General features: G+C 39.3%; 1 protein-coding gene across 7 annotated transcripts in view; it reads right to left on the reverse strand.

The window, feature by feature from the left end:
* The window catches only part of LOC125058592 (spectrin beta chain, non-erythrocytic 1), a 141,344-nt gene that overhangs the window by 68,859 nt on the left and 58,885 nt on the right, over positions 1-13,600 (reverse strand). For all 7 annotated transcript variants that reach the window (XM_047662697.1, XM_047662699.1, XM_047662694.1 and 4 more), the window contains 10 exons: positions 12,747-12,919; positions 11,915-12,105; positions 11,191-11,385; positions 9,857-10,031; positions 9,462-9,574; positions 8,332-8,444; positions 8,133-8,257; positions 1,578-1,723; positions 1,213-1,315; positions 186-259 (listed from right to left, as the gene is read on the reverse strand). In XM_047662697.1, the coding sequence (XP_047518653.1) occupies positions 186-259; positions 1,213-1,315; positions 1,578-1,723; positions 8,133-8,257; positions 8,332-8,444; positions 9,462-9,574; positions 9,857-10,031; positions 11,191-11,385; positions 11,915-12,105; positions 12,747-12,919 (1,408 nt within the window). The remainder of the gene's footprint in view (positions 1-185; positions 260-1,212; positions 1,316-1,577; positions 1,724-8,132; positions 8,258-8,331; positions 8,445-9,461; positions 9,575-9,856; positions 10,032-11,190; positions 11,386-11,914; positions 12,106-12,746; positions 12,920-13,600) is intronic.

Raw genomic sequence — 13,600 nt, forward strand, 5'->3', positions numbered from 1 at the left:
GAACGCTCGCGCAAAGGTGGATGGTGAAGTCGGGACAGTAGGCCTTGTCGTACGTACTATACGTACACGACGTGCGTATAAGCGCGTATGCAAGGTTCTAAAAGTGGTTGAATAGGTACGTCAGACTGTAGCAAAACATAAATAAATACTATTACTTTTTCGCTATTTAAATATTTTAACATTACCTATAGCTTTGATCATTGGCTGTTTGTGTTTTGTCTTGTATCCACGCTTGCAGTTCTTCGGTAGACGCTACAAACTGAAAAAAGTACAGTCTTATATTTGGGAAACATTAATCGTGGAAATAATTGGTATGTGACCACGAGTTTGTATTTTATTTTCAATTATATGTTTAAGCATTTGAACACATATGCTGGTATCTATTAGCTGATGATGGAGCTCGAATGTTGTCGAGGGTTGCTTCAATGTGCAGCCGCAGAAGATATTCTAAATTAGTATCGACATAAATATTATAAAGATTTAATACTTTGTGTGTTGATAAACTTTTTTTCACCAATGCTACATTATGAACGAGTAACATATTGTATCAACCAATAGGAGTGGAATATCAAAGAAGTTCGTGGGTTGCTCGATAGACGAAAAATATGGCACAGAGCGCGCCACGCTTTTTCACAATAATACCAGTATTTTTTGTTCATTACCATTTTCAGCCTAAATTAGGAATTATTTTTTACTTTTTAGTTTGATGTGCTTTAAAAGCGTGTTTTTTAGTTTTTTTAAACTATATTTATTTTCCACTTTTTAGTCCTAGCAGCAATACGTGTTGTCCTCAATTTAATCGTATTGCTTTGAGGACTTAAAAAAAATTTCATTGTTTTTTCGAGATAAACCTATGAAATTATTATATTGTCGCTGATTCTTTATAAGTGTACAAAGTTTGAATTAAATCTGTCCGTTTAATGTGGGTCAAAATCGAGTCCGAAGGTGTCGGTTACATACATACATACATATATACAGGTGAAGCTAATATAAAGCGTGTAAAAATTGTTTCCTTCGAAGAGCTACACTTAGATTTTTCATCGACATCAGGAATAACGGGTTTTAATTAAAAAAAATTTTTTGCTAGATAGTCAATATAAGCTACGACCGAATTAACGTGGGGGCAAGTAAACCCCAAGGCAAAGCTCAACTAACATTGGCGAAGATATATTTTGTTCTCGACGCTGAAAGTGACTCAATGTGTGTAATTACCTGTTGATGGGCCAAGTTAGCTAAAAGCGCCCGTCTTCTCTCTGCTAGGGCGTGACGAACTTTCTCCCTACGTTGGAGCACAGCTGCACGACGGGCTAGTATACTGAAAAATAATAAACAGTTTATCAATAATATAAAATGAAACCCCCGCTTTGTCTTTTAAGGGGATTTAGTAAAAATTATCGGAAATTTTTGTTCATAAAAGACATAAACAAAGAACAACAATTAAAACACATCAGGAAGCGGAAGATCAATACAAAAACAAAAAAAGGAAAAGCATCAAAAGATTGATCAAATACGAGAACACCTCCCCCAAGCCGGCTGGTCAAAAGCCGGAGAAAATCTATTGTAGGTTGATGACTTACTGTTCAGTCGCGTAATGTTCCGGCTTCTGTGTCGCAAGCGCAGTGGCCCGTTGAGCGAACGCACTCACACGTTCGTCTTGAGCGGCCAATCGAGACTCCGCCTCTTCTTGACGTTTCACTAACGTCTCAGCTTCGTCTACTGATGACTGGAAGAAAAATAGGTTACATTTAGAAAATTTCTAGAAAATGTTTGTTATTGCTCTTATAACAAACTAGCGGTCGCCCGCGGCTCCGCCCGCGTGGATGTCGGTTACCGCTGCAAAAAGCCTACCCAGTAAAGACACGATCAGCAAACAAAATGATTCCCAGGTCAATTCACAGACACCGACACTAACATCGACGAAGCAGTCACTATCCGCAGGCTGAACAGATTTTCTTTCTGTGGATGTTAGTTGTTAAGTCCCGGAGTGCAACCCCTTGTTTTAGGATAGAAAACTTAAGCTATTATTGTAGAGCTTCTCTATACACAACATTTGACGTTATATTATTTTCTGGTAACAAAATATACTGATGGTCGGGAGCCCCGACCCGTGATAGGGCAACGTAAAGTTGCCCATGCGTAAAACATTCTTTTCGTAAATCAATTCCTACTAATTTGAATGTTTGGCCCTGGGATTTGTTTATCGTGAGTGCGAAAGAATTTTTTACTGGAAATTGGAGCCTTTTGAAGGGTATAGGCAAATCAGTAGGGATCATGGGTATTCTTGGTATATGAGCTAATTCACCAGCTGCAGGGCCGGTGATAATCTTCGCAACTATTAAATTATCTTTTAGCTCCTTTATAAGAAGTCTCGTGCCATTACACATGTTGGGGGGTCTTAAATTTCTGAGAAGCATTATCGGCGTGCCAACTTTTAACGACAGTTCATGAGGTGGAAGCCCAGCGGGGTTCAGAGAATTTAAAAATTCCTGGGGGTAGTGCACTGCGTCCTCGATTTTAGTGACGGTGTCTATAGATTTATAGCACTTAACTTCACCCGGTACTTTCTGCATAATTAAATTGTTTATTTCGTTGACTGTTTCATTCCTGGGAGAAACTATTGCTCTACAACACAGCCAACGAAAATCATTTTGATGTAAGTTTTCGATGTCAGGATATATAGCATCTATCAGACTATTTAAATTATAGACTATTTGCCCTAGAGACTCATCCAAAGTAACCGTATAATCGGTGCCCAAATTTAAAGATGGAAAAATTCCTTCTCCCAGTTTCAGCAGCTGTTGTGGAAAATTGCTATGCGTATTTCCATGTAGATGAGCTCTCATATTAGTACGCAAATTCAAATGTTGAACAGATGTCCAAAGGTGAGACGATTTTAAACATGCCTTCATAATATCTGCTCGCGTACCTCTGTTGACGACAGGAAGCGTTTGTCGGAAATCTCCAGCAAATACAAAAGTGATACCACCCATGACATTAGCAGAGCTTCGGAGGTCTTTTAAAGTACGGTCCACGGCCTCCGCATGAGCTCTATGACTCATGGTGCATTCATCCCATATTACCAACGACGCGTCTTGCAGCAACTTACCAAGATGCCCATTTTTCCGAATAGAGCACGTAGACCGTTGATCTAAAGATACGGATAGCGGGAGTTTAAACGTAGAGTGAGCAGTTTTTCCTTCGTTCAAGAGAGTTGCAGCAATTCCTGACGAAGCAACTGCAATCGCTATCTTCCCTGATTGCCGTATCTTAGCAAGTATCAAATTTGCGAGAAAAGTCTTTCCGGTGCCTCCTGGTGCGTCCAAAAAAAATAATCTCCCCATGTTATTGTTCACGCTGTCCACAATAGTCTCATAAGCATGTCTTTGATCTGGTACTAATTTTGGCACATTGTCATTAACAAACACTGTTAGATCATTGCTGTTATACTTTTGTACCATTGTGTCAATAGTATTATTCTGGTTACGAACGGGAGAAGGTAAGCCAAAATCACTTAAATTTTTGTCGCTTAGTTCTAGAAGTTTGTTTTCTATTTCAATTAATACTTCATTATAAATGACTTCAGTGAAGGGTGAAGTGTTATCCTGATTTTGTTGTCTGATACGATGTCTAATATCTTCACAGAACTGATCTTTGAAAGTATCCCATAACTTCAATGGTTCCGATGGTTGACAAAATAAAAGTATAACTACGTACAACTCCCTTAGTTTTTTTGGACAATGTGATAACGAAGCTTCGCTTAAAGTGTTACCCCAATGATCATCGTTTTCAAGTAAACCTCGATCACGGCAAGCTGCTTGATACGTCTCTTTGACAATACCGTTTACAGTTTTAAGGTATGCAAATGAGGTCGGACCGCGTACGTGGTGCAGTAGAATCCTAAGATAAAAACACTCTGATTGGGATGGATGTATCCCGTAGACTCTACCTAAAGCGGCATCTTTTTTTATCCCCGGATGTCCAACTACATCTTCACCACGCCTCCTTCTAGTGAATGTATTATTTGCCCATGTATAGTATTGCGGGACTTCATGATACAGAAGAGTTTTCGCGAATTCATCTTTATTACAGAGAGCAAAAAATGCCAGTAATGTGGTATTGCGTGGGTTTTGGACAACTTGATGAGCTGTCCCTGGTGTAAAATACACCCTTTGACCGTTCTCTAGATGAACGGCCAAATGCACTACAGTAGGATGCCGCTCGTGAATGGGAAATTCAAATAAGCGCCAGACAGCTTCAGATGTGCTTATGTACCTGCCATGTAAATAGTTTTCGACCTCATCGTGTGGGTTTCTAAGGCTAAAAGTTGCCTGATCTGAACCTTTATTTATATACTTACATATATATTTAATGGCTTGGACAGAGTGGCAATACTCCACGTTTATATGAGCGTAAAAAGTCTTACATAGTAGCGGGGAGTATGGAACAATCCACCTATTATCTATCGTCACCATGTTGCCCCTGATTTGTAGCGTAGTGCTCCGACCGCCATTTCCTGTATCGCGCCTACGATAAACTGGATACCCATCCTCTCCGGTCTGGGTATCGTTCATGAAACGGCGAGGGTATTTTTTTGTGCAGACACCGTTCTTCATGCATGGTGCAGCTAAATTATGTTCTCCGCAGGGTCCATGTACCATATTTTTAGTTATAATGTCGTGTAGTACCGGATCAATTTGTTGATCGGGTAGCTCCGCAACTATGACACTGTCGATCTCATCTGGTTGTATTTTAGTTTCTAGCCAGAACAGCAAATGACAATGAGGTAAACCGCGCTTTTGCCACTCCACACTTGCCATATAACATTTTACTTTACCGAATATCTGTTCTTTGACAAATAATTTGATGAATTTCTTCATCTTTAAATGAAATATACGTGAAATTATGTCATGACGGTCGAAAGACCGTTGTCCTGGTAGCAGCTCGGCTTTTATTTCAGGCCATTCGGGGTTACATGTAAAAGTGACAAATAAGTCAGGTCTACCATAATTTCGAACGTACGTCATCGCGTCCTGCGTTTTCTCGTGCATGAAACGCGGAGAACCCGTAAATGACGATGGCAATATGACATGTTGACCGATATTTGATGGGTCAACATTTGCGTCATGATTTAAGGCATCTCTGAGATGAATGTAGTCATCAGCCCTCAGTCTTTGTTGATTCCGACAAATATAATTTAATCTTTCCGATATCATTTTCGCCATCATGTCAACACAATATTGACTAAATAAGTCTCTGTAATAATGTAACGGATTAAAAGAGTTAGTTCTAATCATTAATCTAAATGCATAAAATTGCATACACGAAACAGTTTTATTACGCGCAGAACCCTGCTGAGGGATAGTCAAATAATAACCGTCTTCTCCTGTCACAAACATTATAGGATACTGTAGTGGATCATAGGACCGATGTAGCTCAGAAACTCTTTTGAGCTGCCCGTCTCTACCGTGTAAGACTATATCCCTGGGACCTTTGTCTTCATCGACCAAGAGAACAGCTACCTCGTTTACAGTAGGAGCATTATATCTGCCTCTGTGTGCTGTCTGTGGAGTACGATCTGAATGAATAATTAACTTTAAATTATCTGAGGAGTTAAGTTCTAAGTTTTGTTTAAAACTTTGTATGTACACGTTATGATTATTTAAAGCGGTCTGTAATTCGTGAATTAAATCCATTTTTAAGGTTGGTGCGATGCTTGATCGCAACGATAACTGGTCTGCATCCGAAATAAAATATATTTGCAAGAACTGTGGGTTTTGGCCTGATGGTGGTAAAAGGCTACCAATTAGATGATACACTTGTCCTTCAATTTTAAAAGTGGGCATAAAATTTCCTTCCCTGATTTCTTTTGCGCCAAACGAAGTCATTTGAAAAAGACTATTGTATTTACCTATGTTTGTTAAAAAATGCCCAGATAATGGATGGTTATTAGTCAAAAGATTTTTTATTGGTTGTGGCGGCTCCTGCAGGTTAGGAAGACAAACTTTACCTGAAGCACAGCACATACCATTAGGTTCGTCCGCCCATTTCTTGGCAGAGCAGTTAGAGCAGATCTTATTCATGACTCTGATTTGGACGGACGCTTGTTGTGCATAATCAAACTGCGGATCATATCTAAAAGCCAGTCTGTTGCTGTTAACTAAAATTCGATTGCGAACTCTATTTGTGGACAACTGCTGTCTCTCTGCCTGAGCTCTAAGTCGCTGCAAACGCTCGACACTCGACTCTCTTTCGCGCAACTGAGAGGTCCTTATATTTTGTTCATGAAGACGTTGGGAACGCTCCAGGCTCGACTCTTGAGCGCGTAGCTCAGAGGTTCTCAAGCTTTGTACGGCAAGGCGTTGCGAACGCTCGACACTCGACTCTCGTTCGCGTAAGTCAGAGGTCCTTACATTTTGTTCATGAAGACGTTGGGAACGCTCCAGCCTCGACTCTCGTGCACGTAACTCAGAGGTTCTCAGATTTTGTTTTGCAAGGCGTTGTGAACGTTCGACACTCGACTCTCGTGCGCGTACCTGAGAGTTTCTCTGATTTTGTTCAGCAAGGCGTTGTGAACGTTCAGGTGAAGATTCTCCCATACGACGTATTTTTGCTGCCCGTGCTTGAGAACTATGTTTAGAAAGTTGAGACCTGGCTCTCTTAGGCATTTCAAATGTTTAAGATAATGTTATTAGCGTGTAATATTCTAGCTCTAAAAAGAACTGTTGGTTAGCCCTGAAAAGAACTGTTGTTTAGCTCTTAGAAGAACTGTTGTTTAGCTCTAAGAAGAACTGTTGTTGAGCTCTAAGAAGAACTGTTGTTTAGCTCTGAGAAGAACTTTTGCGTAGGTGTAGTTTAAAGAACGAAACCTAAAAAAAATCGCACGAAAATTATTAGACTTCAAGCACGACCGCTGCGTAGGGAGCCGACCGCGGGACTGAGTGAGCCGCGCGGGGCCCCCTCCCACACGCTCACCGGGCCTTGGTAACGCCTACTTCGCAACGGGCCGTGCAGCAGAAATCGTAATATTTTAATTTCGCTATAACTTCAGAACCAAACGTCCAATTTTAATCATTCAAAGACCAAATATTATCTACATTAACTGTACTTAGTGATGGAATAATTTATTTTGATAAGGATTAATAGCATGAGTAAAATAAACGCGTTTAAATGTAGTCCAAAAAAAAATCAAGATTTTTCAATAAAAAATGGTTATTGTGCCTCACTCGACATAGAAAGGTATAGTGTGTCGTGGACTTTTTTGTAGATATTTATAAGATCTACAATTACTTAGAACATTTTATGGTTCTATCTTTAATAGTTTAGGCAGGGTACGCAAAATAAGTAACTTTTTTGGTTGATTTTTTACACCTTGTGTCCGAAAAACCCTAATATCTTACGGAACCCTATTTTTGTTCAAAATTAAATATAGCCTATATTACTCGTGGATAATGTAGCTTTCGAATGGTGAAAGAATTTTTAAAATCGGTCCAGTAGTTTATGAGCCTATTCATTACAATCAAACAAACAAACAAACAAAGTTTTCCTCTTTATAATATTAGTGTAGATAAAAGAAAACACTGCTTTTTCGTGGTACAAAAGGTGGAGATGGAGAGTGGGAGAACAATTTCCGCAACGCCGATGTGCTGCCAGACCAAATAAAGACGGTTAACACACGGCGATTTCAACCATGTACGGCCATCGCGTTTGGGTTCTTTCAACTAAAACTTCTACCCCATATCATCAGTTCTTGAGTGACACCACTGGCTGATGAATTTTACGAATCAGATCCTGGACTTGCTAGATTTATTCTCTATACGAATCTCTCTCTCTCTCTCTCCCTCTCTCGAATAGAATGAAACTTGGTAATTCAGCTTTATAATTTTCAGAAAGTTCAGTAGATGGAATCAATGAATTGAGAACATTCTAGTTGAATTCGATATACTACTAAAATATATCGATTTTGCCAAAAAAAAAATTGAATGTTAAACAAAAGACAAAACAACAGGTAAGTTTTTTAGTTTTTAAAATATTTTATGCAAGAATAAATGATTCATGAAAAGTCGTGAAGCACATCACATTCTTTTACCACTACTACATAGTACCAGATAAGAAGAAGAAACGATCCAACTCACCCCATACTCCTGGTAGTCCAAGAAGGCCTCATGCCCACCGCTGGAAGCATCTATTTGATCTGCCTCACGATTGAAGCTCTGCAGTTGTAACAGCTGCTTCAAATACTGGTCTTTCTCTTGCCATTCTGAAATAATCGTTCTTTTAGAAAACTCTATCTCTTTCACACTTAACTTCTTCTTGTTAAGCTTGATTCGGTACCTCTATGGACAGCTTTTTGTTCGTCTTCCAACTGTTGGATCCTGTCCCTGACGTCAGTCAATGAAGGGTTGTTCCCCAACAACTGTTTGCCGAGACCAATCACTTCTTTGAACCTATAAAATAGAAATAGGATTCAGAAATTCATTTATTTGTTTATCAAAATGAGCTACCATTACAGATTACTCCAATACGGTAACTATTTACATTTACTTCACAAACAAACATACAAAAAGCATATCTCTTACAGTAGAGGAACTGACATGAAGTAGATCTTTTGTCAGTTCACTCAACGGACAGTTAAAAACTACTGTTAATATATGAAGTCCATGATTATTTACGTATATGTTTTATTTAAATTTTATTATTATAGATTTTTTATATTATTATGATTATAGATTTATTACAAAGTAAAACGTATACCTATCTCCTTGGAATAAACTCAAAAATTACTGATTCATAGGGAAGGTTAAGGAGTAAGTTATACGTCAAGATTTTGTGTAAATTGCTTGTTGGCCTAGTGGCTACAGCGTGCGACTCTCATCCCTGAGGTGAACCAATGGACTTTGTATGTACGCATTTAACATTCGATCGAATAGTGAAAGAAAATATCGTAAGAAAACCAGCTTGCCTTACACCCAAAAAGACGAGGGCATACCTCAGGCACAGGAGGCTGATCACCGACTTGCTTATTAGATTAACTAATGATCATGAAACAGTATGAAATCTGAGGCCTAGACCTAAAAAGGTTGTAGCTGATTTATTGATTCAACAAAATATTTGAAACACGATATACCCAATAGGTCTACATTTAGGCATGTCCTACTTTAAAGCTAGCTTTACTTAAAATCTTTTAAAGCTCGAATAGGGAGTGTTTTGTAAGTTTATTTCTTTTTAAAATAAAATATAGATTTATAGTTTAGGAGGTAGTTATTTATAATTATTATTTATATATATAATAAAATAATTACAAAACTATCTTTCGGGAAAACGTTTTAAGTACACTAAAATACAGTTTCGGAGCTAACTAAAGTATGACATATATGTATGTTAGATGCCCTCTCATGGGCCTCGTGCTAGTCTCAAAATTGTTTTTTTAACCGACTTCAAATGTTTTTAATGGCAATACTCACTCGTCGTCGTGTGCTTTGATATCGTCTTGCAATTCCTGGTGGTGTTTAACAAGGGCCTCTGCTGTTGCCACATCTTTAGCTGTTACATCGGAGGCCACTTGTTCGCGGACTTTCTGAAATTCATAGAAAAATTATTAGTTTGACTTGTATGTATATGATATTGTTGGAATAAGATTATTTAGTTTATAATCTACATATACCAAGAGATCGTTATAAATTAAATATGTTCCAACTTAGGTAACAGTTAGTTTCACCAAAGTCAATTCAGTAGTTTTTGAAATATCATATCCATGTAATTCTGGATCGGATTGGTAATTAATTGTGTCACAATTATTTTTGGTTTCATTACGAACCCGCAACATGCGTATAGAATGATCTGTGGCCCGTGTACTAACCTGGACCCAATCCTGCAGTTGAGCACTGCTGTTTCCAAATATCTGATGTCCAACAGCACTTTCCAAACGGCTGCGCCTCTCCGCCGCTTGCGCATGACATCTCACCCACATGCTCTCAATCTCCTTCTGACGACCTTCGACGTTTGTACGCTCCGTTGGGTATTGAGACTTTACCCTAAAGAGAAAACAAAGTTTTAAGCCCTCTTTCGTAGACCAAAGTACTTGGCCGCGTCTCAAAAGCCTAGGTCCTACTTTTCCCAAATACGCATACGCTCTCATACGTACATCCTTTAAGGTACCCACTAGAAGTGGAGAGGAAATCATAGTTGAGCTAAGTTTAAAGAATTAATAATTCTCATTAAAACATACATGAGACAGAAAAAATAAAAAAAGGAAAATATATCACGCCCCCATTGTACGCTGTTATCGCGTTGGAGTCCATTTACCAAAAAAACTTCGCAGCCGTATTCCAAACGGGTCCACCGCTACTATTTCGCGTATCTCAAGAGGCAAGTTGTAAATACTCGCCCAGAAATCGGTTATATTTTTGGAACCGTATTACATTTTGATTTTAGGTATATGATTAATGTTATGCCGGCTACGTATGGGATTGAAGTTAAACTTATTGCGTGTGTTTTTGGTTATGTACGTTTTCTAACTAAAATAAGTTGTACGTACACGTAAAGCTTTTTTTTTTTAATGGCTCTGGCACGGTTTGTGCATTAGCCAGCGTCAAGTATAAGATTTTTATAATTCGTGCTTTTTGCCTGAGAAATTCGACCGTGTCCTCCATGTTCGGTTTAGGCACTCGCCCGGAACCGCACAACCCTCCCAAAGGCCGAGAACAAGTTTAAATTAAATTAGAACTTGCCCTCGAACCGGGAATCGAACCCGGTACCCCTCACCTGGCTGCCACTTGTAAAGCTGCTTTTAAAGCTAATTTTGTGTCAACCTCGTGCTATTTATTAAAGAGCTTAGACTTAATATCAACACCACAAACATATCAATGTTCAAATACGTTATTTAATAGAACAGGAAATCTAGTAACATTAACTTCACGTTTATATTGAGAAAATTTGTTAAAACCTCCAAAAATATGTATCATGTGCTGTTTTGAACCTAATTATTATCAAATTCTATTGAAATGCCACATTATTAAATAATTTTATTTTACTTTTTTTTTTATATAGAACAGGGGGCAAACGGGCAGGAGGCTCACCTGATGTTAAGTGATACCGCCGCTCATGGACACTCTCAATGCCAAAGGGCTCGCGAGTGCGTTGCCGGCCTTTCAGGAATTGGTACGCTCTTTTCTTGAAGGAACTTCTACTTACGAATCAGCCAACAAAGTGACAGTGTGGACTTTCTCCCTCAGCGGTTCCAATTCCCTCTCCAACTGCGCGTGTCTCCTCTGCAAGGCCTGCACTGTTCTGAGATCTGCGGCTGGAGCCGACGCTATCTCCAGCTGTTGCTCCTTCTCACACATCCAGTCCAAGGCCTCATCGCAAGTTCGATTGAAGAGTTCCACGCTAGAATGTTAAGAATGTCGCATTTTTTATTAAGCTATTGCATAGATTTTATCGCGGGCGGCGACCGAATCAAGAAATTCCGTAACGAAAAAAAACCTAACACACGATGACGTAATATAGGTGCGGCCAACACGCGTTAGAGCGGGACAGAACGCATACTGCGTCTCACATCGGTCGGACGTGATCGGTGACGTAGTGTAAGCGCGGCCGTTGCAGCCGGTACGCGTTAGAGTGAGACAGACTATATAGGCGTGTTAGTTGAGTCTGGTAGAGCGGTAGATAGAATTAATATCAAAGAAAAAAAATACTGCATAAATAAAAAATAAACAAATAATTATAATTACATAAGTTGATAAAAAATACTATGAAATAGGTTTACCGTGGCAGTCCCCGAGTGCCACACTTTTTTTTTATTTGTATTTCCGGTTTACCAGGAATCGAACGTAGAACCTCCAGCTCACATTACTATATAATCACGAAGTTTCTGACTGAATTTATGTATAACATAGATAGGGTGACGCAAACTTACCTAGAAGCCCCTTCCAAGCTCTTCTCCTTTTGCTGCTTGAGCCGCAGTAGTCTATCCCACTGCTGCCTCAACTGCTGTTTTCTGGCAGTGGCCTTCGCGGCCTGACTGTGCTTCGCCGCCACCAGCTCTTCAGCGGCGGCATCGATGCGTTCAAGGCGTTTTGAAGCCGCGGAGAGGTCGGTTACGAATTTCTGAAAATTATCCAATTGTTTTTAAATATTACTAAATGTTAATGGCGGAAACAGTATAAGGGTCGTTCAAGTATTACGTAAACACTATATTGGTGCTCTTTGATCTTCTTATTTTGTGATTACTTCAACAGTAGTTTACACTTTTTCACACATTAATTAGGGAGCGTTCAAGTATTACGTATTACGTCACGCAATTTTTGAAGATTATTGACCCCCCCCATGTTAACCCACCTGTACCCAATACGTTTCGTGACCACCCAGTGACTATAACTAAAAGTTACCATTATGTGGTGTAAAGTATTAGAAAGTCGAAAATACAATCCCCGCCCCGCATAGTAACGTTTTACAAAAGGACCCCCCCCCCAAATTCGTTACGTAATACTTGAACACTCCCTGACCCACACATTGTCTGTGCTTGAAAATAAAATGAAATTTCGAGGATCCTCCAAAAGTAATACGAGTATCTACTATCTTTGAGAGCTTTTCTTACTTTTGCTGACAAGAGGGGGTTGTAATACTTGAACCGCCTCTTATGAAAAACATAAAGTTCTTGGCTTTCCCAACACTTTTATATTTGTAAAACATACACTGGTGACAGGGTTTGCTTACGCTGCTTCAGGGTTTCTTAATATATATCTTACCTCATACTTCCTCTTAGCATTCTCAACGCTGTCATCCTTGTCATCAGTACGCAGCATCTTCTCTTTCTCTTTCATCCATTTGTCGAAGTCGTCACACTCCGCGAAGAAGCTGTATAGCTTGATGGCGTCTTCTAGTTGGGCACGTCTGGCCTCCGACAGTTGGAGTAATTCAGCTAAAAATTATTATAAGTTTATTATGAAAGCTATTTTACTAATGTAGCGGATCCAATGTGGATCCGAAGAGCTAGCTCGAAGGACAAGGTGTAAATAAAATCGTCATGATCGTAGAATAATGTCGAATAATTAGACGACTCATTGGTCTAGTGGTTAGAACCCCTGACTACGAATCCATGGGTCCCGGGTTCGATCCCCGGCGGAGACGAACATCGATGTGATGAGCATTTGGTGTTGTACTTAGGTCTTAGGTATGTATATCCGTTGCCTAGTACCCATAACACAAGCTTCACCAGCTTAGCATGGGACTAGGTCAATTGATGTAAATTGTCTTTAAAAAAAAAATTTTTTTAAAAAAAAATCCAAAATCCATCCTTTTTATTATATATGGATACTAAATTGACTTAGTATCCATATATGATATATGTAATATGATGAGCTAGGTGAGGGGTACCAGGTTCGATTCCCGGTTCGAGGGCAAGTTTTAATTTAATTTAAATTTGTTCTCGGCCTTTGAGAGGGTTGTGCGGTACCGGGCGAGTGCCTAAACCGTACATGGAGGGCACGGTCTAAGTTTTAAGACAAGCACGAATTATAAAAAAATCCTATACTTGACGCTGGCTAATGCACAAATCGTGCCAGAGCCATAAAAAAAAATCTGTGCGTGTACTAGGTGTACA

This window comes from Pieris napi, chromosome 18 (genome assembly GCF_905475465.1).
Source record: "Pieris napi chromosome 18, ilPieNapi1.2, whole genome shotgun sequence".
Taxonomy (NCBI): domain Eukaryota; kingdom Metazoa; phylum Arthropoda; class Insecta; order Lepidoptera; family Pieridae; genus Pieris; species Pieris napi.